Genomic DNA, 24,363 nt, shown 5'->3' with positions numbered 1-24,363 from the left:
CTAAAACCACAAGCTATCAGTAACCCAGGAGAAAAAAATATGAAGTTTACTGACAAATCATCTCAGCTAAATACAGGCTCTTCAATAATTTGAAATTCAAGGTATTTTGCACAAGGGCAAAGCAAATCACTGAAGGTCACCTCATTAAGTGAACAGCACAGTTAACAGAATAGGAAAGGTTAAAGCTTTAGGAAAGAAACTACCAGGAGGCAACACGAAAATATTCCTTCAGAATGCCTGCAGCGAAAGAAAGAGCAGTTGAAGCAGGAGCACATTAACCCGCTATTCAGTGGGAAGGAAAATCTCTAACAGATGATGCCAAAGCACTTGGGGCATTTTCTGCATCAATCTCCACTCAGTAAGACGGATTAGCTGGCTAATGTAACTCATATCACAGCAGAAGGAGCAAAAGCACGAGCCAGAACTGGGAAATGCATTACAGCAACTGCTCCAAACCTCCCGAGCCAGCAAAGCCGAGACTCTGAATTTTCCATGCAGATTTATCGGGAAACTTCAAACAGAAAGCACAGTAAAGGCAATATGCAATTGCAGGCAACTTAATGAGCCTCCATAAACCCATGGATGTGTAGTCCATAAACCTGTGGACTATTTCCAGGGGTTATATTAAGAGTACTTCAAGGTTTTCAGTTCTGGTAGGTGCGATATTTACCCTTTGAAAACGGACAAAGGCAGATCATCTCTGCTCTCTGCATTAAGTGCCAACAACCTAGAGAAGGACAAAAGCACCTGCCTCTAAAGAGCAGGAAACCAAACACACAGGGAAACACAAACCAGAGTCAGGCTCACCATCAGTCCCTGGGAAGATGTCGAAATAATCAGACAAATTACCTCTTTCAGATAATGAAGTAGATAAGATTCAACACACAATTTCTTAGGAAAAAAAAATCACATCAAAGGAATATAATTCTATCCAATGACACAGTAACAAAGTAGGTAGCAAAACAGCAATTACAGGCAAAATAGTTTTGGTTTAACAGGATTTTTGACACTCTTAAACTGACAGTCATATAACTGAAACAAACGCAGAACACACTGAAGTACTGGGAGATGATTAGAACCCCACACCCAGAGATAAGCTGCCATTATTTCAGTCAAGAGAGAAAATTGATAGCAAGCCCATTCACATGGCTCCAATCTTTTCTCATTCTCCACTGCTACAGAAAGTAACCAGTGCAAGAGGGTTATTCAGCAAGGAGCTCACTGCAGGCAACTCCATATTTTGCTCTGCCTTGGTGTGATTTCTTTCTTTTACAAGAAAGATCTCCCTGACAACATTTTGTCTACAAACTACACATTGGAAAATATGGGGGCAGTAACAGAGGATAATCTGGGACAGTTTCAAAAGCTTGGATGGAGGAACTCAGAATCTAAAGTCACTTGAACCAAGTGCAAAAGTCACCTGAAGTAACATGTTGTTTAACAGAGCAAAAACATAATAAATTGCAAAACACAACATGGAAGGCAAAGTTAAATTCTGTTCTGCCCATGGATATGCTGGGTGGCAAAGGGCTAAAGAATCTGGGCTTATCCTGACAATAAATCAAACATGTCACTGCAAAAAAATAAAGACTCATCATCCTGCCTGTACGAAATGCATGTGAAATCATGTAAAATCATGTGAATCGTGTGAAAAGCACATGAAATAATTTTGACTCTGGCTGATGTACTAAGGACTCAGAGGGAACAGCAGGTCCAGTTCCAGCAAAATTCAAACCAAGTGGAAAAGGCCTCAAGAAAAACAGTGAGAACAGACCACAGACGTATTAAAAAATAATTTCTAAAAAAATCACTCTAGAGAGGAGACTGAAGGAATGGGATTTCTTCAGAGTGGAAAACTCCAAAGAGAAAGCCCCCAAAACATGCAATGCATTCCTGCAGAAGAGGTGTAATCAAGAGTTCACAAGGTATACTTCATGTTAGAACTCTTAAATGTTTAAGTTATAGCAAGTAAATGTAGACTGGAATTTAGAAGTATTTTCAATGGTAAGAATAGCAAACTATCAGAATGGATTGCCTAAGGATAAATCTCCACCAGAAACTTCCTTTAGCTCACTTGCTTTGAGAACTAGCTAAACATTCCTTCCTTGTGCTTGAAACACAGTGAATTTATGGGAGAAAAAATGTCAATTACCTCCCTTTTTCCCCCTCCCTTCATTCACAAGCGGATCATCTGAGCTTCCAGGTTCTGGATTAGTTATTGTGAGAATTTATTAACCATTACTTTGAAACAACTTCCAGCACAAAACCTTTGTAACATTTTATGGAAACAGTAATAAAACCACAACCTTAAAGAAGCTATGGGAAGGAAAATGCAGAGGGAAAGTGACACACTTGAACCAGATCAAGATGGAGAGTCCTTAATTACAACAAAACCAAAGAAATGCAGAGATTCTACTCTGCAACAACAGAGGTGCAAACAACAAGAGCTGGGGGAAGCAGAGGCAGAAGTCGTGCAGAAACAAGAAGCAAGGCAAGGACATCAACGCCAAACACGGTGTCAGCAGCTGCACCCACCAAAGCACAAAACACCATTTTCTCAAGTAAAGCTCAGCTACAAACAACCAACAACAACAACAACAACAAAATAAATAAATAAATAAATAAAACCACAACAACAAAACACAGGGAACCAAAGCAGGAAAGGAAACTGAGACGTGCTGTCCTCTGCTGGAAGAGGCTCTGGATGAGCCTGAAAGCAGAAGATCATGAAGACCACAAGTCCTTTGATCTTCACTGAATACCAGACCGAGGGATCATTTTAAATCTGCTCTGTTTTGCCTAAATTTGGCTGTTGCTTGTTGAGCTTCAGCTAATGCTGCACTTGGACACAGAGAGCACCCCTGTCACCAAAGGGACACTCCTGATGCCACCTCTCCTGCACCACCACCACCAGGAGATCCACACCTTCATGGCAACACAAGTGCTTGTGTGGCCACAGAGAACAGGATCAGGGAACAGAATGGAAGGTAACACTTTTTCTACTTTTTCCTAAGACAGTAAGATAAATCCTTTCTTGCAATTCAGTTCCTTCATTCGCAGTATCAAGTTCACTTCCAACACAGTATTAAGTCAAGTAAAAGCTTTCAGGCTGGGTGTTTTGAATGTAATTCACATGTAGCTTAAAAAGTATAAAAATACATCACAGGAAAGATGAAAAGACACAAAAGCTCCAAACAAAAATAATCAGGAAAAAAAAAAACAGAAAGGGCTGCTATTGCAGTATGAGGCTTCTATCATGGACATCCAGAAAGAATGTAGAGTACAGCCTTTTAAACTTCCACATTAAGGATGATCTCCAGGTCTGAAAGTGAATGAGTTCAGACTATCTGCAACTTAAATCAGGTAGAGCCAGTGCTGGGAATTATCTAAGGGTTAAGCTTTGGGGGGAAAGGGAAAAAAAAAAAAAAGGCATAATTCTTCTTGGAAAAAAAAAAAAAGAAATGAGTGAACACGACCATCTGCACTGGTTCACTGGAGGGTTTTCAAAACTTCAGCAAAGCATTCTTCATTCAGGAGAATGAACGCGTTAAAAGGATACAACAAAACACCTCTTTTTTATGTTTCTTATGTTTCTCAACTATTCGAGCACAGCGTTAAATACAAATAAGAAGCGTTTAAGTCGATGAGAAATTTATTTTCCTCTGCGTTACCGGCCTCGCACCCCGAAGCCCCGCAGCCCTGCGGGACAGGAGCCTGTCCCAGCCACACGCCGGGTCCCGTGGGCTCCCGCCCGCTTCCCCCCAGGAATTTCGCTGCACAGAGGGAAGACCCGCACCGGACCCAGCTCGGCCTGACCACGGAGGCCGGGGGAGGAACCGGCGGCACGAGGGGCCCGCCGCCGCCCCGCAGATACCGCCCCCACCCCCAGCCCGGCCGGGACAGCGACCCCTCCCCCGGGGCCCGCCGCCCGGTGCCCCCGCGGCCCGGCCGCACTCACAGCGTGTGCCCGCAGACGTTCACCATGAGCTTGAGCGAGGGGTTGCGGTACTTGGTGGTCTTGCAGCGCGGGCAGCCCAGGTCGTCCATGGCCGCCCCAGCCCCGCTCCCTCCGCCCGCCGCGCCTTCCGCCTTCCGGTGCCGCCGACAAACGGCCCCGGCGCCGCCCGCCGCCGCCCCGCGCGTTCCGCGGCCCCGCCGGGCTGAGCGGGTGCGAGCGGGCCGGCAGCGCCCGTCCGGCCGTGGGGCTGGGGCTGGGGCTGCGCCGGCCCCAGAGAGCCGGCTGTAATGGGGGAGAAGGCGGCACTGGCCTACGAGTAACCAACAGGAATCGCTGAGAGTCAATTGGGTTGGAAAAGACCCCCGAGATCCTCGAGTCCAACCTGTGCCCCAACACCACCGTGTCAACCAGACCATGGCACCGAGTGCCACGTCCAGTCTCTCCTTAGACACCTCCAGGGGCTGTGGCTCCACCACCTCCCTGGGCAGCCCATTTCGGTGTCTAATCGCCCTTTTTGTGAAGAAATTCCTCCAGATGTCCACCCTAAGTCTCCCCTGGCACAGCCTAACGATGTGTATCATCTTCTCGTCCTGTCACTTGTTACCTGGGAGAAGAGACCTACTCCTAGATATCTACAATCTCCTTTCAGGTAGTTGTAGAGAGCGATAAGGTCACCCCTGAGCCTACTCTACTCCGGGCTAAACGCCGCTCCAGCCCCTTCCTCAACTCCATTGCTCCTTCTCTGAACACGCTCCAGCACCTCAATGACTTTATTGAAGCGAGGGAGCCCAGAACCGGACGCAGCGGGGTCCCTTCACGCCACAACCCGTCCCAACCGAGGTGCCTCACCCCGGGGCAACCACAGCACCGGAGAAAGTTCACCGCCTGCCCCATCCAGGGCGAGCCGCAGGTGCCGGGACCCGCCGCCGCCGCCCGCCCGCGGGGGCTCCAGGTGGAGCCGTGAGGGGGGGAGCGGCACGGGGCGCGCGCCCGTTTGATTGACGGTTGCCATGGAGACGGGCGTGGCCCCGCCCCTCCCGGCGCAGCGCGGCCCAATAGGCGGGCGCGGCCCGGGCAGCGGTGGGCGGGGCCACATAGTCTTGCGGCGGGTGCGGGAGCCGCGGCGGGGGGAGCGGCGGGAGCGCGGCCGGGACACAGCGCCGGTCCCGGATGGTCACTGCGGGGCCGCGGGGAAACCTGATCGGCTGCAGCGGGAGGAGGAGAGACAGATAGGGAAAGGGGGGAGAGGAGGAGAGAAGGGGACGCCGCGGGGGGGGGGGGGGGGGGGGGGAGGGGCGGGGGGGCGGGACCGGGGGAAGAAAGAAAAGGGGGGGAAAAAAAAAAAAGAAACGAAAAAGGAGGAAAAAAAAAAAATTAAAAGGAAAACTAAACCGAAACATGTCTTCTGCCTCCCCCGCCACGGACGACATCGTGATCGCGGTGGAGATCAAGGAGGAAAATGTGATGGAAATGCTCTCGGAAGCCCCCGAGGCGCCCGCGCCGCCGCCCCCTCCCGCCGCTGCCCCGTTCCCCATGGAGCACGCAGGCTCCGCCGCCGCCGGTGAGGAGGGAGCCGCGGAACAGGTACTGCTCCACACTGAACTCCTGGCCAGGAACCACCACGCTGCCTCCTCTCCCTCCTCTTCATCTTCCTCCTCCTCCTCCTCCTCCTCCTCGCAGACCCCTCTGGCTTTCTCCCCGGACCACGTCGCCTGCGTGTGCGAGGCGCTGCAGCAAGGTGGGAACCTGGACCGCCTGGCCAGGTTCCTGTGGTCTTTGCCCCCGAGCGATCTGCTACGTGGCAACGAGAGCCTGATGAAAGCCCGGGCGCTGGTGGCTTTCCACCAGGGCATCTACGCCGAGCTCTACAGCATCCTGGAGAGCCACAACTTCGACTCCTCCAACCACCCGCTGCTGCAGGAGCTCTGGTACAAGGCTCGCTACACCGAGGCGGAGCGAGCCCGGGGCAGACCTTTGGGGGCGGTGGACAAGTACAGGCTCCGGAGGAAATACCCCCTGCCCAGGACCATCTGGGACGGCGAGGAGACGGTCTACTGCTTCAAGGAGAAGTCCCGCAACGCGCTGAAGGAGCTCTACAAGCAGAACCGATACCCCTCGCCCGCCGAGAAGCGCAACCTGGCCAAGATCACGGGGCTGTCCCTCACCCAGGTCAGCAACTGGTTCAAGAATCGCAGGCAACGGGACCGCAACCCTTCCGAGACCCAGTCCAAAAGGTGAGGGAAAAGTTTTTCCTCCCCGCCCCCCTCTCCCGCCTGCCTTTCCCTCTCCCGGCTCTTTCTTCCCTTGCAAACATGGCGCTTACCTTCGGTGCGCCTCGTCCTCCCCTCCTTCCTCCTCCCCGCTCCCTCGCTCCCCACACACCCACCCGGCCCGGCCGTGCGAGGCGGCGCGGGGGAAACTTCCCGGACCCGCTTGCCCCGCGCTCCCGGGGCAGCTCCCGGCCCGGGGGAGCCGCCGGGCGGGCTCCTGGGAGGACACGGGACGGGGGGTGTTTGCGTGTGTGTGTGTGTGTCCCCCCCCGGGTCCTTGTTTTTATTCAATTGTCGCGCCTGACAGAGTTAATCATTGACGGCCGGAGGACGCGCGGGGTCCCGGCGCTCCTTCTGTTTTGAAACCTGACTCGGGAGCGGGCCGGGCTCGGGTTTCAGCGGGGGAGCGGGGCCGGTTCCCGGGGCTCCCGGGCGGGAGAGCGGCCCCGGCCCGGCCCCGCTCCGCCCGCGGCTCGGGCTCGGCTCCCCCCTCCCCGCCGCGGGGGCGCGGGCAGGTGGAGGTGACCTTCCCCCTTCTCCCCCCGCCTTCCCCCCCGGGAAGGGACGGGAAAGGGGGGAGAAAGCGCGGGGAGAAGGAGGGAGGGAGGAAGGGAGCGGGGAGGGAAAGGAGGGAAAGCGGCCGGCGGAGGGGGCCCCAAGGCATTTCTCAACCAAGGGCGCGATTGTGCCGCCGCGGCCCCTCTCCGCGGGACACATCAAAGGGCGAGGGGGGAGGGAGCGGGCAGGGGGGGGGAGCGACCGAAAAATGCAGCCGAGGGCGGACCAGTCAGCGAAAAAACCCCGACGCAGCCCCGGGCGGAGGCACAAAGGCCGCCCCCCAAGCCTCTGTCCCTCCCCCGGCCGCCGGGCACGGCCGGAGGTGCCTCCGGGGGCAACGCGGGCCGGGGTTCCCCCCCTTCCCCCGGGCCGGGGGCGGCGGGCAGAGCCTTCCCGGCCTTCCCTCACCTCCCAGCGCTTTGCCAAATGGCCGCGGCCGACTCTCACACGTGTGGACACCCCGCGCCGGGCAGCCCCCTCTGGCCGCCGGGATGGAGGAATTTATTTACAACTCCATAACCCGAGTCTGTAAAGTTTCTCCTCGGCGAGTGTTTGGCTTGATGTGTTCTTTTCCAAGAAACCTCCTCCCCCCCCCCAATTTGGCTTGAATATTCGTTTAAAGTGCCTTGTAAAGGCAGAAAAAAAACGTTCGTGGAAACTCTCGCAAACTGTGTTAAAGCCTTGGTGCAGAGATCCTGGCATGCCGTGGTAATGCAATGTCATGTCTCCATCTTTTCCCATAGCGAGTCAGATGGCAACCCTAGCACAGAAGATGAATCCAGTAAGGGACAGGAGGATTTATCTCCCCATCCACTCTCCAGCTCATCCGATGGCGTTACCAGCCTCAGCCTTCCTGGCCACATGGAGCCCGTCTACATGCAGCAGCTTGGAAACACTAAAATAGCCTTGAGCTCGTCTGGTGTCTTGCTGAATGGAAACCTCGTGCCTGCCAGTACCTCTCCTGTCTTCCTCAATGGTAGCTCTTTTCTTCAGGGACCCAACGGTGTCATACTCAATGGACTCAGCGTGGGCACTTCGCAGACAGTTACCTTAAATTCACCCAAAACTGCGTCGAGCATTGTGAGCAACGGGGTGTCCATTACTGACATAATATCATCGTCATCAGAAGATGTTAAAGACTTCAAACTCCTTCAGGCTTCTGTCCCCAACGCCACAGCAGCCACATTCAGCCCTAGCAACATCCCGGTCTCTTTCCCAGGATTGATACCGAGCTCAGAGGTGAAAAGGGAAGGCGTAGAAACTGCTACTTCCCAAGATGGAGGCTCTGTAGTTACTTTTACTGCTCCTGTCCAAATAAACCAGTATGGCATTGTCCAGATCCCCAATTCAGGAACAAATGGCCAGCTGCTGAACGGAAGCATTGGTTTTTCTTCTCTGCAGCTGCCTCCTGTTTCTGTGGCAGCTTCACAAGGTAAAAGTTTTGTCTCTTGCAGTAAGAGGTATGAGGAAAAAGTTGGAATCAGGCACACTTGGCATTTTAGAAGCTGTGATCCTTTTTCTCAAAGGTACCAGGGTTGTATCTCTGCCATGGCCACACACAGAACATCAAATAACATCAAATAATACCTTTTGCTTCCTTTTATAGTGGGTTATGCTCGTGGGCAGACTGTTAGATGAGGCTGAGCTCTGCTAAGACCAGGGAAGGAGGTCTGGTAATTTACACCGCTTTCATCTCATGCTGTTCACAGAAGTCTGTGATACCAATCTTCACAAATATCTGTAAATTTTACACGTTTCAGTAGTCAAAATATTCCCCATTTACCACTGAATTCTTCCAATGAGAAGGTTCATAAAAATGAAAATTGCGGCAGCTGGAAATTGTTACAGCTGTTGCCCTTGTGGCGGTTGTTTTGGTTTTTTGTTTTTTTAACCAAAGCATGTCATAAAAACACATATTAAATTATTGTAGACACAACAAGACCAAGTAGTTACACTTGTACATTTTCTGTTCCATAATTAAGAAAGATTAAACTTGAGGGAAGCAATCGAAGTAAGCAATAGCTCGTAGATGTAAAATGTGAGGGTATTTGGATAAAGCTACCCTCAGTCCAAGGGAAATATGTCATCACAGGTTCACGTGCCAAGTGTGCAGGCTCCTCCCCGAGTTTGCTTTAGAGTTTGTCTTAACATACCATAGACTGAACATTGCAGCCAGCCAGGAAGAATCCCAGGGAGCACAAACCTGGTTCTGTATCCTTGTTTTGAAGCGGGTCAGTTAAAATGCAGAACTGAGCAGCTTTGTTACTTACTAGACACTGTATGTTTGGTTATGAAAATGATTAAATTGGAATGAATCTCTTTAGTTTCGGGAGCTGTGAATCCTGTAAGGAAAATCAAATTGTGCTCATGTACTTCTTTGAATTAAATGTGTATAGGGAGTGAATTATTCTTGCTGGAGCACGGAGAGGAACACTGGAGCTGTACAAACACATTTTAAATGGGTGCACAATTATAAACTCCTAAAATGTGGCACTCACAGGCACTGGAAGTTACTGGTACATAGTTTAACCAAGATTAAAGAGAGAAGACATTTAGTCTGAATGCCACCTGTAATTACAAAAGCCACTTAATCCACATGCTCCAAGGCATAAACTGACAGTCAGCAACGGTGAGAAAGTTCTGTCCCCTGAGTAATGTGGGAGTATTGTGCTTGAAAGTCCTCAGATTCATAATAAGCTCCTCTCTTTTTAACATTTTCCCCATTGTTAAAAATGCTGATTCCCACTGGAGAGTGGTCCACCATATGTCTGGTGCAGAGAAAAGTTTTGGGTTTTTTTAACATGAGATGGATGGATAGCTGGCTGCCTATTCCAAGTGAAGCATGCTGCAGGCTATTTTAAGTAAGCCACAGTAAATAATACTGACAGGTAACTTCAAATTGCCTCACTTTATTCTCTGGTTTACACATATGCGTAACACCTTCCAAAAAATTATCATTGATAAACCGAAATTGATAGGGAGATAAAATGTTTCCCATGTGAGAAATTCATCTTTGCTGCACTTCTGAAAACTTCAGGTGCATCCAACTGTAGCTTTCTATAATTAAACTGCTTTGGAGAAAGAGAGGTGTTTGGAGTGGGACCCAGTGCCAAGAGCCAGTATTTCTTATTTTAGGAGGTATCATAATGACAACTTACATGCTATGTCCAGTAAAAACAACTTCAGGTCATCTCTGGCCACCTCTCCTTGCTTTGGCTCACTGCAACATCACGCGAGCAGTGCTGTGGCTTTCAGCAAGGGGAGGCAGTGCTGGGTGACTCTACACAGTGTGGTGGATGTGGCAGGGTTAGGATTTTAGAAATATGTGATAAAGCAAGGTGAAAGGCAATAGATCCGACTGCTTGACAGACTACCTCATTAAACTGATAGAAATTACCGGTTTTTCATGTTTTCTGTGCAGGTTGACTCGGGCAGGCTCTGCCCAGCAGGAGTGGATTTCATGTGACGTGTCTCCAGTTCCCACACACAAGCTGTAGTCTGTCACTGAACTATCTTTAATAGCTTTTCATGCTTCTATTCTTAGAAATGGAGTGGTGGCAACTAGTGAAGGCCAAAGCACGTTCATTTCAGTCACATGGCTGGGGACTGTTTGCCCCTAACTAGAGTCTGAAAGATACCTCATATACCAGAACCCTTTTGTTTGTTTGTTTTTCTTTCTAGAAACTGTTTTTGTTAACAGCTTTTATTTCTTTATACCAACCTCGTTTTCACCTGTTAAAGAAATTGCTGTTCAGTGTTGTGTGAGATATTAGCATACCTATGTACTGCAAACATAAAAAAGACCAGAACTTCTTACAAAAATACCTGCACAACTCTCTGCCAGCTGTAATCTCTGTTTTGCTTTCTTTTGCTTCCCTTTCCCTAGGTAATGTTTCAGTAAATCCCAGCACATCTGATGGAGGAACTTTCACAACTGACTCTTCAACAGTGCAGCAAGGAAAGGTTTTCTTCAGCCCCCTCGCTCCGAGTGCAGTGGTTTATACAGTTCCCAATTCGGGCCAGGCAGTAGGCTCTGTCAAGCAAGAAGGACTGGAAAGAAGCCTGGTGTTTTCTCAGTTGATGCCAGTCAGTCAGAACACACAATTAAACGTAAACATGTCTTCTGAAAATATATCCAGCGGAGGACTCCAGTCCCTGGCCTCCTCGTTAGTGAATGTAACGCCCTCCCATAATTTTTCCCTCACGCCACCAACTCTTTTAAATGCTGCAGAACTGAACTCTGGTATCTCAGAGAGCCAGTCCATGTCATCACCCGTGACCAGTACCTCTACAGTGATATCTATCAGCAACACTAACTATGCAACCCTTCAGAACTGTTCCCTCATTACCAGTCAAGATCTGTTGTCCATTTCCACTGCACAGCCCGTGCTTGGAGAAATAGTTTCTACGAGCGGAGACCGTGTCAGCCACCCCTCTGCACAAGTACACCAGGATTTTGGCAGGGAGCACAGGTTAGTCCTGCAAGCCGTACCTGACGTCAAAGAGAATTTCTTACCTAATTCTGAGAGCAAGTCAACTGGCAATTTAATGATGCTGGATTCCAAATCCAAGTATGTTATGAGTAATATAGTTGACACAGTTTGTGAAGAACTGGAAACGGACAAAAAAGAACTTGCCAAACTGCAGACAGTTCAGATAGATGAAGATATGCAAGACTTGTAACTTTTTTTTTTCCCCTTGCTTTCTGTTTTAATAGATAAGTCTCCTGTTGAGGCCCTAACAAGCACCGAGTGGGGTGTTTGGTGTTGGTTTTTTTTTTGTTTGTTTGGTGTTTGTTTTTTTTTCATTTAAAGAAACCAGAAGAACATTTGAATGGTCTGAATTGATGTACAGAGGAATTTCCAGCAATGGAATTAGGTTGCCACACTTGGTTTGCATGCAGTATTCTCTTTTAAGCAGATTAAAGGAGAAGGGAAATGCCAAGGCAAGTACTGAGTGAATGGGTACAGGCTACCAGATGCTACCCTGAAAATTTAACTAGACTCTCCATAGTACAACATACTCTGAACAGTAAGTATACACTCCTAACTTCAGATAGAAAAATCTCGCTCCAAAACCGTAGGAACAATGCAGTCACTTTTGCTGTTTACTTCCAGTCCATGGGCATTGAGAAATTTTCAAGGAACTCTAGACGATACCTCTCCGGCTACTTTTATGTTGTTTGAGGTTAAGAAATGAAACAAAGTCACGAATAATATTGTTACTGGTGTGTTTGCTTTTTATCCAGCAGACTTGCGTTCAAACCAAAAATCTCACATCAATCATGTACAGGTCTCTAAATGCTGCAGCGAGCATTTTGTCAGTGCACCAGAAAAAGCATCATTTGAAACTCTAATTATGCAACTCAGAAGCTTTCTCTCCAGTATGAATGTAAATATTGTTTCAGTTCTTATAAAGGAGACTTTTTTTTTTTTTAATTAGTACAATGGATTTTATTTATGGTTTATGTTCCCTTTCACTTTAGACACAATGCATTGAAAAGGAAAACGTTTTCTGGCTGTTTAATTTATTTTTATTGTTTGAGCAGGAAGTAAGCGTAGTTATTTCTGACAAGGTTTTACTTTTTTTGTAGTTTTTTTCAAGCAATAGACTGTAAAAGTAAAATGTTAATCACACTGAAACTAGAAAATGAATTCCCAGTCTCACAAACCCAGGAGGTCACTGTCTCTACCCCCTCTGTCTTTGTGTTCAGGGGTTTTTTTGTTTGTTTTGTTAGTAATTTGCGAATTAGTTGAACCTTTTTGTGTATTTTTTACAGAATTCCATGTGCCTTTCTTTCTAGTGGCCTTATCTTTGTTACTAAAGCACAGTGGCAGGAGGCATAAAAACACTGATTTGCAAATATCCGTCCTCAGGGCCAAATCCTGATGCCTTACTTCTGCAGGTAGACCCTCTGACTTGGGTACTTGCACGAGTAAGAAGAGAAATTTTAAGTCTTCTGGACATCGTGGGTGACATTTACTGGCGGTGCAGAGAGCCAGAGGTGGGTCCTTCCTCACCAGGGCAGGAGGAGTCTGGAGAGGAATCATGGGCACAGCTGTTGTGCCAAGGGAAAGGTCTTGGCTGCAGCCTCGGGCAGATGAGCAGGAAGGGTTGGATGGGCAGGCCAGGGAGGGGAACCCAATGTTTACACGGGCCCATTGGCCAAATAGCCCGTGTGGGAGGGATTCGGCTGCTGGTTGAGCAAGCAGGTCTCCATCCAGGAGTGTTCTTGTGTGTGTATTTATAGATCTTTCCAGGATGAGCAGCCTGAGGGCTGATGGTGGGAACTGCAGCTCTGAAGGGCTCCTGGCAGCAGCCATGGTCCCTGCCTGGCTGGGGATGGGTCTCCACACCTTTCTCCCCAAGGACAGCAGAAGCAGGTGGGCTCTGGGCAGGTGGAACAGATCTTACCTTTCCTCCAGAGGAGTTTTTTTTTGTAGCATGGGAAAGCACGTCCTTAAGCTTTAAAATAATAAGAAGAATGCAGATGTACAAAAATGACATGCTGTTAATCCTTGCGGTCTTGTTTTGTTATTTTTTTACTCTAATGTGAATATATACAGTAACTAAAGCATGTGTTTATCCTCATCAGGGGCCTGGTCTGAAGCCTTTGGAAGGCAAGGGGAAATCTTTTCATAAGCTTCTGTGGGCTCCGAATCAGGCTCAGGACAAAACAAGGTCACTTGTAAAGGACAAAAAAATGGAAAGGAAGGATGATTGAGGCAGCACATCCCAGTCTGTTTGCCTTGGCTGTAACTGGTTCTGTGGAAAGCCTTTGAGGAATGAAGGTTCTTCCGTGCACCGTGCGCGTGGCATCGGTGCTCTCGCTGCAGTTTTGCACTATATTGAATACAGCGCGTTTTCCAAGGTTTTCTGTGGAACCTTGAAGCTGAGCCCTGTTGGTGATCACTGGAGTCCGTGCTGCAAGCTGGAGTCCCTAGGGCTGCAGGGAAAAGGGCAGGGAAAGGGAAGAGCAAGTGTGCAAGGGGTGCACTTTGCAGCTGTACGGCCTCGCTGGTTCTCTGCAGACAGAAGCAGCCCATTAGCAGTTGGCTGTCCCCACATGCTCCCAAACAAACAGGGTGCTTGAGGCAAGCGCTTTAAAGCAGAGATTATCACAAGCAGAACATGGAGCTGTATGTTCCCCTGGCACAACTTTCCCTGACGTTCAGGGGAGCTCCGCGTGAGCAGGGAATCGGATAGGCCGGAGTTCTCCTGTCTGCTCTGCTTGTTTATCTGCTTGCTGGGCCCCAGCATGAGCAATCTGCTTCCCACCTCTTCTTCACCCATAAAACCAAGATGGTGATGACAGTAACAGTAATAGTAGCTGTAAATGCTTTGCATGAAATTGTTCGGCCATTTGGAAAATTAGAAATACCCTATATCATTGTCATTTTAATGAAGAATGTGTGCTTGGTTCTGATGGAGTTCACTGAGGCTTAATGTTTGGTTTGTGAAGCTCAGACTATATTTGGAGGCAAGCTAGGGAATATTTCAGAGCACCTGTTGGTGAGATCAGGTCTTATAACTGAAAAGACTGTGGTGTTACACTAGTACCTGTTACTCTTTTTTTTTTCCTCCTTTGCATTCGTTGTGTTACTGAGGCTCTGAATTCCATGGCTTTGCAGCACAGTTGACATGAAAACTGTGTATGTTGTTACAGTGGCATGTATCTTGGAGTGTCTGGTACTTCTAATAGGAGACTTCCCACTCTTCAGTGGGAGTGGAGGATGTACATAAAAGCAGTGGTTTGGGACAAAGTAAGATTAATCTATTCTAGTCTTCCAGATATCAAGTAACTTATTATTATCTTTTACTCTTTCTTTTTCACATTGAAAATAAGTGTCATTCCCTCCAGATAACGTAGTTATAACCTCATGTTTTCTGCAGGTACATATGCACAATATAAAGACTCATTGCACGGTACAATGTTTTTAAAATAGAAATTTAAATAAGTAGTTTTACTCCTTATCAAGGTTAAGTTTTTATTATGTGGCCCTCAAGCAAGCAGGGTAACTGCTCTAAATAGACAATAATCAAAGCCCTGAAAAGTGTCCAGGGATGGATCCTTGGCTGCTGTAAATAAGGCATTACTCCACTGATTCCCAAACCCAGGATTTAACGTGGTGTTTAGGGGGTATGGATGCTGGTCTCCCACACATGTGAAGGCAGTGAGTGTCCAAGCCCCACAGACAGCCCTTATTATCACATTCTGTTGTTTAAATGGAAGGTATGTCTATCTGGCATACACATTCCTTCTCCTCCCTCCCTCTCTCTCTGTTATGGATGAGAATAAAGGATCATTTCAACTTTACATATGTTTGTAACTTGTAAGTCCACTGGTAATCTTACAGGAAACATTGCCAAATTCTACTACTTTTTTGGTCCCAGACTCAGCTTTGAAAACTACGCTTAAAGTTTAAGCAAATTCTTACAAAGCACGATGTTAAAAACCCCTCTGTTCTTTACTGCTTTTGATTAAAGCTGCCTCTTTTCCACCCAGATTTTTGCAGAAAACTTGTTAAATTGAATGCTCTGTCTGGACTATTTGCAGCATTATTCCTGTAGTCTTACCTACAAGGACATTTCAGCAATGTAAATATCAAGGACATCTGATGGCCAGGTCCTCAGCTGGGCTACACTAGCACATTTCCATTAATGTCCTCTCATACCAGCTGGGAATATGGTCCATTCATTTCACTGGTGTTAGGTCAGGGACGAATTTGGCCCCGTAGATGGTGGCAGCATGAACCAGAGCACAAGGCTGACACTTTGGTAAAACCAAACAGTCACAGTCTATCAAAGCATATACCTCTTCCCATTTACTGCTTTTCCCTATCTGTGGATTCAGGAAGACACATTCAGAAAGCAACTTTACCCAGAAGTAAGACTGGAACTGTCTTTATTGTTATTACCGTCAATCTGATGTTGATGATAATAATGGGCAGGTTCTGACTTCAAATCCTGAAAAATCACCTCAATAACTATTTTCAGTTAAATTAAGCAGGGCAGAATTTGGCCCTGTGTGCACAGGAGCTTTTCACACACAGAGATTTCCAGTGCCTGTGCACTTTCCTTAGCAAAGGCAGATGAACAAGAGGGTGCATCTCTCCAGTTTCATATGAAATGTGTGTGCAGGACTCTGGGGGGCATGAATTGCCTAGTGCTTGTGGTCAAGAAGTATGTCAAATCATCAAAAGAATAGTAATTTTATAATTCTGGAAACAAAAATTGTGTTATTTTACTAGCAAGGATACCTGAAGTCTTCCTGTATCTCCTAGCAGTTATTACCTTGAAGGATATTTTATACCTTAGTTGTATGTTTCATATAATTTAAAACTTGCTTCTTAAATTTCTGAACTCAAGGAGGGGGGGGGGGGGAGTGAATTTTCTGACTTTCAGGATTCACATTCAGAGGATGTTTGTTCTTTTTGCTGCATGTACTGTTTGTCCAGAACACTAACCAGTTACTTCTCCAATATGGGTTTATTGTGCCTTACAACAAATACGAAACTTAAGCGGAATGTACACGTTAGAGGAGGGAATAATCAAGGAGACTTTACTGCACTGTTAGGTGATGCTGCCCCAGAGTGTATCATCAGACATCTCTGTGCTTAATTACCCAACCAAAGAGATCTAAAGTATGTATGTTTGTTGTACTGTAATAGGGGTTTGTGCCTGGACAATTAAGTGTTTTATTTGTATTCTGAGATGATGTGAACTTATTTTTCTAAACACTATACTGAATAAACTTTATATTTATACACATCTTGTGTAAATATCTCTGTGTGGATAGCATGTGAGGGCTTTGAATTTTGAGTTTGAAAAGCAATCTAAAGTAGTAAGTTGGCTTTTAAGGACTCATCATGAAGGTGATGGCAACTAGGAGCGCCTGTGCTTGCCACAGATTTGATCTAAGCCCTACTTAAGCTAGAATGAGACTCTCTGTTGATTTGAGGGGGTTTTGTCAGACCCTAACTTTGCTTCTAAAATACTAAATTAAAACCCATAAATCTTACATCTCATATTGAACCTAGCTATTAAATCTGTGTCTCAAACCAAATTTATACCATAATTAATTAGATACTATTAAAATACATTTCCACCTGCTAGTTAGGACTAGTCAGTATTTACTTGTGGCTGCCATTGTGACATTGGCATGCATTCTATGTCAGGGCCTTTTTTTTGGGTAGGTGAATTCCTATTTGCTAAATTTGTGGTGGTTGAAATTTTTCTTTAAAAAAAAATTTTTCCCATAGTGTCAGACTTGGTTTTGGCAGCCTTTTGAGAACAGCTTGAAATTTTATGTTCCCTTGATATTAAAGGATTTAAACATATTACCATATTACTTTAGATCTGTGTTCCAAGTACCAGGATTACCTAGTCAAGATTTTGATGCCAAAATGAACGACAGTAAGTTCAAATAGACTAATCTGTACAGGTGAAACAGTTTCACTTGCTGAAGCTATATATTCATTAGAGGTAATTAACAGCCTGCACATGCCTCTTAAGTTCTATTTATGCCACAGGAAGCAAGGTGAGGTCTGAGAGATTTTTTTTTTATTAGCTCCAGTGAAAATGTAATACCCATTATGTTATTAGTCACTAAGACATTACCTTTCCCTACTGTTATTCACCATTCCTCCACCTTTCCCATTCATTGCAGCCATGTCCCACTCGCTCCACGCAGCTCCAGTGATGGTGGCAAGGCACAGGGAGTCACCTCCCAATCCCGGGAACATGTCCCCTCTCTGCTTGAGGCTGATCCAACTCGCACTCTGCAGCTGCCAAAGTAAATCCAGTTATCCAGGGGGAGCAGCCCTAAGGCAGAGAGAACCAATTGCCTTATTGCCCAATTCCTGTTTCCTCCCCAGGAGCAGCGCGCTTGGCTCAGTCCTGTTGGTAGCACTCCCCTGTGACATGCTTTGGTTTTTGCCTGAGCAGTAGGTCTGTGGTAATATTTTCCTGCCCTGCAGATACCAAGTTCCTAACTGATCCCTGGGCAGCAGCTCTGTCCCAGCTTTGCTTGGAGCAGGAGCTGAGGAGCTAAAGCCATCCTTCAACCTGGCTGCAAGCAGCTTCTCTCGTTTCTGCCTCCTAACGGAGCCCGGGGGGGGGGAAGACCACCAGGACCACCACTGCTGGCTTTGATCCAGCTGGAGGGAATCCCCTCTGGGAAGGCTTTTCTGGCTGTGCAGCCCTCATGCTCTCGAGCAGACGAAGTGCAGGGGTTGCAGAGCAAGAGAAGCGGAAAGTCTCAGCATATGCAAATGTCAGAATTCTCCCTGAGCAGCCACCCATGCGGTATGCAGGATGAATCATGTCCTAACTGAGCGCATTCCTGCTACTTTGGAGGGCTTTGCAGATGTGTTCCAGGTCACCCTGGGCGAGAAAACCACACACAGCCACAGCTCCTTCTTCCCTGGCAGTCTGTGCAGGGGGGACAGCACCTTTGGGAGGGTGGGCAGCTGGATCCCGGAGCCCCCGCCTTTCACACGGGGCCTGAGGATGCTGGAGGGAGGATGGGGGGCTGCCAAGGCGGTAGCTGGGATAGAGCTGATAGTGGGAAGTCTCAAGGAGATGAGCGGTTGCTCTTGATCTAGCAGGGAGACAAGCTGGGAAGGGAGACAATGTTGGAAGACAGCACTTATTATCCCCTATTTCTGGCTTGATCAGAAGGAAATTTCGCTGCTCCAAGAGGCAGAGGTTGGGTCAGTAAAACAGGATTTTAATATAAATACCCAAGGCTTGGAAAGCAGAGGTCTCCTCACAGGGCTGCATCCCCTCTTGTGGTGATCTCTGGCTGCAGAAATCTCTGGGCTGAAGTCTTAGTCCGGTATATGGATACAGATCACATTTTTAATATAAAAATACATTTTAGAAGGAAAATGATTCCCAGAAATGGGAATTCATCTGCCAAACAATGTGCACATAACCGACTTTATGCTTAGAGGTGCCAGAAAGTTCAGGAATGAGACCAACAATAAAAAACCAACACACGTGTGAAAAATCTACTGCATTAAAGCCAGATTCAATAAAAATAGCACCTAGTTTATGTGCTACAGAAGCTGGCACATGCCTCCAGAAGCTGAAGGAAAGAGATAAAATGCTCAGAAGTTGCATGCAGTCCAGAGGAACAGAGCAGCCCTGGAGCAGAGCTGATGGTTACTCAATAACTCATGTACGATATTCTCCTGTGTAAGTACTTCAATTCTTCATCCTGCTACTTCTCGGGCAGAAAGACACAGTCTGTAGTACTTGGGGCTGATCAATAAGCTTCACTGTTGGAGCCAAAGTGCTCTGTGATAGATCCTACATTACCCAAAAGGACTCCCAGAACGTTACACATCATTTTCTTTCCCAGTCCGCAAGCTGACAGCCCATGATTTCGGTGTTGATGGCATCCCTTACACTGCCTGCAGCTGTAAAACACAGCCCCTCCCCTGAGGCACTTAAAGTACACAGAAATCAAAGCAACCCAGGCTGGAATGGGAGAGGGGAGGAGGGCAGTGAGGGGAGGTGATGTGATGAGCTCAGGGCAATGCAGGCAGTGGGTGGCAGAGCCAGGTTGCAAAGCCAGGTCTCTGACTCCCCCTGTTGCTTTGCCCACTGGCTCATGCTGCCTCCATGGGAGCTCAATCCCACTTGGATGTGATGTCCCCTGAAAGCAGCAGAAGGACTTGCTGCTGACACCAAAGCTGAGTTTACTTCTTTTATTTATTTGCTGTGTTTACAGCCACCTCCTGGTGCCAACCAATAGCCCTGTCAATAACTAGGCTGGCCCTGGACCAGCACCCCTGAGCCTGCAAGCACTCAGGCTCCAGAGAAACTGCTCCTACAAACACAGACCCTGAAGGACTGACTCCCAGCCACCCACTTCCACATCAAGGCAATCTGAGAAACGTTCGACTCATCTCCCACCAAGTCCAAGAAGCCGAGGGGGGAGGGATGCTCAGGAGAGTGGGGAAGGGTTAGTTCGGAGCTTGAGCTGTGCATGTCCTAAAACAGTGGTTTCCTAAAATAATAAATCAACAACAAGTGAGAATTTACAGCTTACCCATGTCCTAGGAAAATGCTGGGGATTTTGCTGCTTACTGCTGCTTAGGCAAACCAAGGCAGGCAGGATCAGAAGGCAGATCTGGAACACAACACTCTGTACCAACCCGAGTACATTTATAAAGCACATAAAAATAAAAAGGTTGTCTGTGTTAAAAAACATTATCTGTTGTGCTGTATGCATGCAGGTATGCACTGACCAGACTAAGTCTAAAAGAAAATTCTTTATTTTGAGGTTCACTATGCATTTGTGTAAGAGGAGCAACCTCTGCTCCCTCTTGCAGGCAACATATAATATAACCAGGTCCCAAAACTCCGTGAGGGAACTGGGCTGAGGGTCAACACCCCCAGACAGGCACAGATTCCTGACCTGCTGCTGCTAAATGTGTTGGCCCCTCGCTCAGAGCCTGTGGCAGAAGAGCAGCAGAGGCAGCAGGGGCTGAGTGCCCCATTAGTGTTGGCCTTGAAGGAGAAGAAGGCTCAAACAGTATCAGTAAGAGAAAAAGCTGAAACCTCTAAGGGTGTAATATCATCTGCATGTGGAGGGATTTAGGCACAAAACACCCCTTAGTGAGGAGTCAAATTAGCTCCTGAAGGCTGCTATAGCCCTTTTCTTCCTCTTCCCTATAAATGTAGTGGTGTTCTCCCCAGAGCCTCAAAATATTGAGGTGGTTTTACTTCTTACACCACCTGCAGGGCTTGGTGTCCCCAAGATTTGCCACCAGGCCACTTTTACATGTCTGCCCACGAGGACAAGGGCTGGATACAGGACCACAGCAGGTCCATCCTCCCAGTCAGCAAGCACTGAGGTGCTTCAGCTGAGTCCCCACAGTGTCTTCCCCACAGCACCTTTTGTTTAGGACCTCTCAGGACCCCGCAGATAAATTCTGAAGGGGATGTTTAGGGGCTGCTCTCATTTGCCATCTTCCCCTCAACCCCCAGACCTCTTTCATATGAGGGTGGTGGAACCCAGGACTTCCAAAAACACCAGTACCTAGAAGCAGGCTGCTGACAGCAGCCTATTTCGAGGTATTGTTTTATCAGGAAGAGCCTGGAAGTGCTCCCAGAGTATGAGGAATGCTGCACATACCAGGCAGGGCCGCCTTGTACTGGCCAGCAGCACTGCAGGATGCCTGATCCCAGATCAGACCACGCCAGCCAGTCCTCCATGGCTCCACAACAATTTACTGGCCCAGGAGAGTGGTGCCAGGGGGACATTTGGCACCTCCTGCTACACATGGCAGGTCTCAGTGAATCCCTTCTGGCCTCAGCTTCTAGGAATAGCTTCCTATAGCTGCTGTGGGAGGGTTTTTGTGCAAACCAAAGGCAGAGTTAACCTGAACCTCAAGTCAGGAAAGCTTCATCCCATTCCTTCGGAAAAGTCAGTCCCAGCAAATGAGGCTACTTGACCAGTTGCTCTTGGTTTATCTTTGTTAACCAGTAATGGCAGCAAGTATTGCTCACATATACATGGTGAGAAGTGCTCCTGTTCCTTCCAGATTTCCCTACAAAGGTCTGAATTTTTACAGTTTGGGTTACAAAAGCAAGACTTGTTCAGGTGAATGACATTCACAGCAATCAAGGATTAGTCATTTGCTGATGGACTGAGGACCAGCCCCTCAGATTAAAGTACAGGGTAGAGCCTATTCCTGTTCATTTCTTAGCTATTCTCAAATCTGAGGATCTTTTTAGAAGCCATAATAAATTAAATATCCCTGTGAAAATAATCATCTGGTATTAACGTACAACACTGGAAGGCAATTACAGAGCCGTGTCTAAGCCCAAAACTAGACAACACTCCCACTTGGGTTTTACCAGAGCCAAGTCCAGTGGAAGCAGGGCCTCCTGCCCTGCAAGCTCTACTTCCATTATAGGCACCACAGCCAGTGTTTCAGGATCCAGGTCTCCACCTTGTGAAACTTGTGCAGGATCACCAGCTTATCTGTATTTAATAAGCACACCCTCTTCCAGCATCCGAGATGTTCCTGAAAACACTGACTAACACCACGCTGAGTAGAAACACTTGATCAAGAGATTGTGGTATTTTGACCTGGAACCACAAGATAATCACTGTTTCAGAACAATTTCCCACCCATCCTACAGGGACTTTTCCCAGATCGCATTTCCTCAGTTCATCGGGGCATGGAACAGCATCAGAAGGCTGACGGATGCCAAGTTGTGTCACTTCTAATGGCTCTTCCCTTTCCAAACAGTGTATCATGTCATCAAAGGCAACTAGGCTGGCACGACATGATTTGAGAATCTCACTTTATAGCTGGTAGAAACCGAATCCCAACAAGTCTGCCAGTGATGATATATCCCAGGTAACACAGGACTGAAATCTCCTGGCCCCAAGTCTCAGTCTTATACTTAAGCAATGCTCTGATTTGCCAACTTTCACAATTTATGAGCTTTGCAATGTTCAGTAGCTGGTGAGAGAGTAGAATTAGGCAGGGGGGTTACGGCCACAGCTTCCTGATCAACTTCATTCTTAAGTTCCTTGTTTTAAAAAATGCAAATAATTGTGGAGGTGTTGAAGGTCTCCAAACCAGAATGCATACAAATCTAGGTATATCATCTATCTAACTGTATATAAGCATTTTATCTCAAAGCTGGTGTTGCATCTTACTCTCCAAGCCTTTGGGTCTGATAGCACTGTGTGCAACAAGGCACTTCAGCAGGATAAACCAGGGTATCAAAAAGGTACCATTTTGGAAATAAAATTAATAAATGGTCTATGAATTCAGGAGAATGTTTGTCAAAGATGCCTTTGGATCCTAATTTCCCTTAAACTTAAAATTAGATTTCTGAGTTAATTTACTAGACTACTGTGGTCTAATCAGTAAAGCCAATAGCTGATTTTTTAAAAACCTCAGTATAACTCAAGATGAAGAAACATTTCACTGACCTAAACACAAGCCCCAGAAAACAGCATACAAATGCATTTCTTAAAATCAGCACCTGTACAAGCAGTTCTGTTTTCCAGGAATTCAAGCAAATTCATTCCACATCCCTATATGACACAGGCAGGATTTTCAGATCATCCTCTGCCTGGCAGCTCCCATCGAGACTGGCAGCACAAGCCATCCCATGCCAGGTTACTCAAGGCCACAGCTCAACACCGAACCTAAATACTTGTCTGCATACAAACTGCATATCCGTGTATCCATAATTATCACAAGCAAATGGCTCCTGGGTGTAACAAATGGTTTTCAGCTGAGTTATCACCCATTGCAAAGACCAGACGAACCTCAAAGGCTGTGGAAAAGGAGCCAGAAAAGGGAGAGAAACCTTCCTGATGTGCCTTATATTAACTACCATCCTCAGCCCTGGTCCAGGAAAACTCTGAAGTGTTTGTTCTCCCGGGTCAACCAAATCAACTTCAAGACTTATTATTTGCTGCAACATAACAAGATGCTGCAAGAAGAGAAATCAGTGGACTGCTCAGCTCACTCTGAGTTCTAAAGCTTTGGCCTAAAACAGAAATTTAAAAGGGTAATGGTGTTCTTCCTTCAGTCCTGACTATAATGGGCATTGAAATGTTCCAAATACTTGTATTTTTGCAAAATAACAGGGAGCGTGAAGAGAAAGATGGGTTATACTTTATTTTTCAAGCCCTACTCAGAGGCAGCTTGAATATTAGCTTGAACATCAGCCCAATACTAGCTGATGTTAACCTTTGGGAACCAAAAATACAGTTCCTAAACATCTGGATTTCCATCTCCCCCTCAGTACAACAACAGCACAGCACTTCCCTCCTTCATGGCAAGAGGCATAGCCAGGCTGAGATTCACCCATCTGGGATGGCACAGTCAAAATACTGAGGCTAGACCCCACTGGTGAAACAGAAAATATATATTAAAAATATATTTAAACATATTATACAGTATATTTTCATATATAATATAAATTATGTATATTATATTATATATAATATATAATGTGTATATATATATAATATATATAAAATGCATTGTTAAGATACTATTAAGCTTACCTCTTACACAGACAAGTGTTCAGAACTGGCCTGAGTGCTTGGTCTCTCGCTAAGTTGTGCTAATGCCTCTCACCTCCCTGTTCCTGCCCACCATCCACCTCCTGTGCACCAGGAGGAGTGTGAGCAGGGCACAGCAAGAGCACTCTGCCCTTCACCTTTGAGGAGGCCTTTTCCCTCCCATTTCAATAACATCTGGCCAATTCTTCTCCTCTTCAGTCCACATACAGAGAAGGGAAAGTCATTCATCACAGAGTCATAAATTGGTTTGAGTTGGAAGGGGTCTTTAAAGCTCATCTCATTCCAATCCCCCTGCCATGAGCAGGGACACCTTCCACTAGACCAGGTTGCTCAGAACCCCATCCAACCTGGCCTTGAACATTTCCAGGGATGGGACATCCACAGCTTCTGTGGGCAACCTGTTCCACCTCACCACCCTCACAGTAAAGAATTCCTTCCTTATATCTAATCTAAACCTACTCTCTTTCAGTTTGAAGCTATTTCTCCTTGTCCTATCACTCCAG

At 47.0% G+C, this 24,363-nt stretch overlaps 2 protein-coding genes across 4 annotated transcripts in view; one reads left to right on the top strand and one right to left on the bottom strand.

Moving 5' to 3' along the window:
- MNAT1 (MNAT1, CDK activating kinase assembly factor) overlaps positions 1 to 4,089 on the bottom strand; it is a 119,893-nt gene extending 115,804 nt beyond the window's left edge. For all 3 annotated transcript variants that reach the window (XM_027637697.1, XM_027637698.1, XM_027637699.1), the window contains exon 1: positions 3,959 to 4,089. In XM_027637697.1, the coding sequence (XP_027493498.1) occupies positions 3,959 to 4,047 (89 nt within the window). In that variant the 5' untranslated portion in view covers positions 4,048 to 4,089. The remainder of the gene's footprint in view (positions 1 to 3,958) is intronic.
- A 1,190-nt stretch (positions 4,090 to 5,279) lies between these two features.
- Positions 5,280 to 16,557, top strand: SIX4 (SIX homeobox 4). Its single transcript, XM_027637692.1, has 3 exons — positions 5,280 to 6,192; positions 7,530 to 8,218; positions 10,673 to 16,557. The coding sequence occupies exons 1-3, from the start codon at positions 5,357 to 5,359 to the stop codon at positions 11,467 to 11,469; spliced, it is 2,322 nt and encodes a 773-aa protein (XP_027493493.1). The 5' UTR covers positions 5,280 to 5,356; the 3' UTR covers positions 11,470 to 16,557.
- Positions 16,558 to 24,363: the final 7,806 nt, after the last annotated feature.

Source organism: Corapipo altera, unplaced genomic scaffold, assembly GCF_003945725.1.
Source record: "Corapipo altera isolate COAL_440 unplaced genomic scaffold, ASM394572v1 23, whole genome shotgun sequence".
NCBI lineage: Eukaryota > Metazoa > Chordata > Aves > Passeriformes > Pipridae > Corapipo > Corapipo altera.
Note: the sequence above shows the minus strand (reverse complement) of the source record. Positions and strands in the feature narration are given on the sequence as shown.

Bases quoted from the DNA above. Each gene is read 5' to 3' on its own strand.
- SIX4 (XM_027637692.1), top strand. From the start codon at position 5,357: ATGTCTTCTGCCTCCCCCGCCACGGACGACATCGTGATCGCGGTGGAG. The intron at 6,193-7,529 runs GTGAGGGAAAAG...CTTTTCCCATAG, and splicing joins TCCGAGACCCAGTCCAAAAG to CGAGTCAGATGGCAACCCTA. The intron at 8,219-10,672 runs GTAAAAGTTTTG...CCCTTTCCCTAG, and splicing joins TTCTGTGGCAGCTTCACAAG to GTAATGTTTCAGTAAATCCC.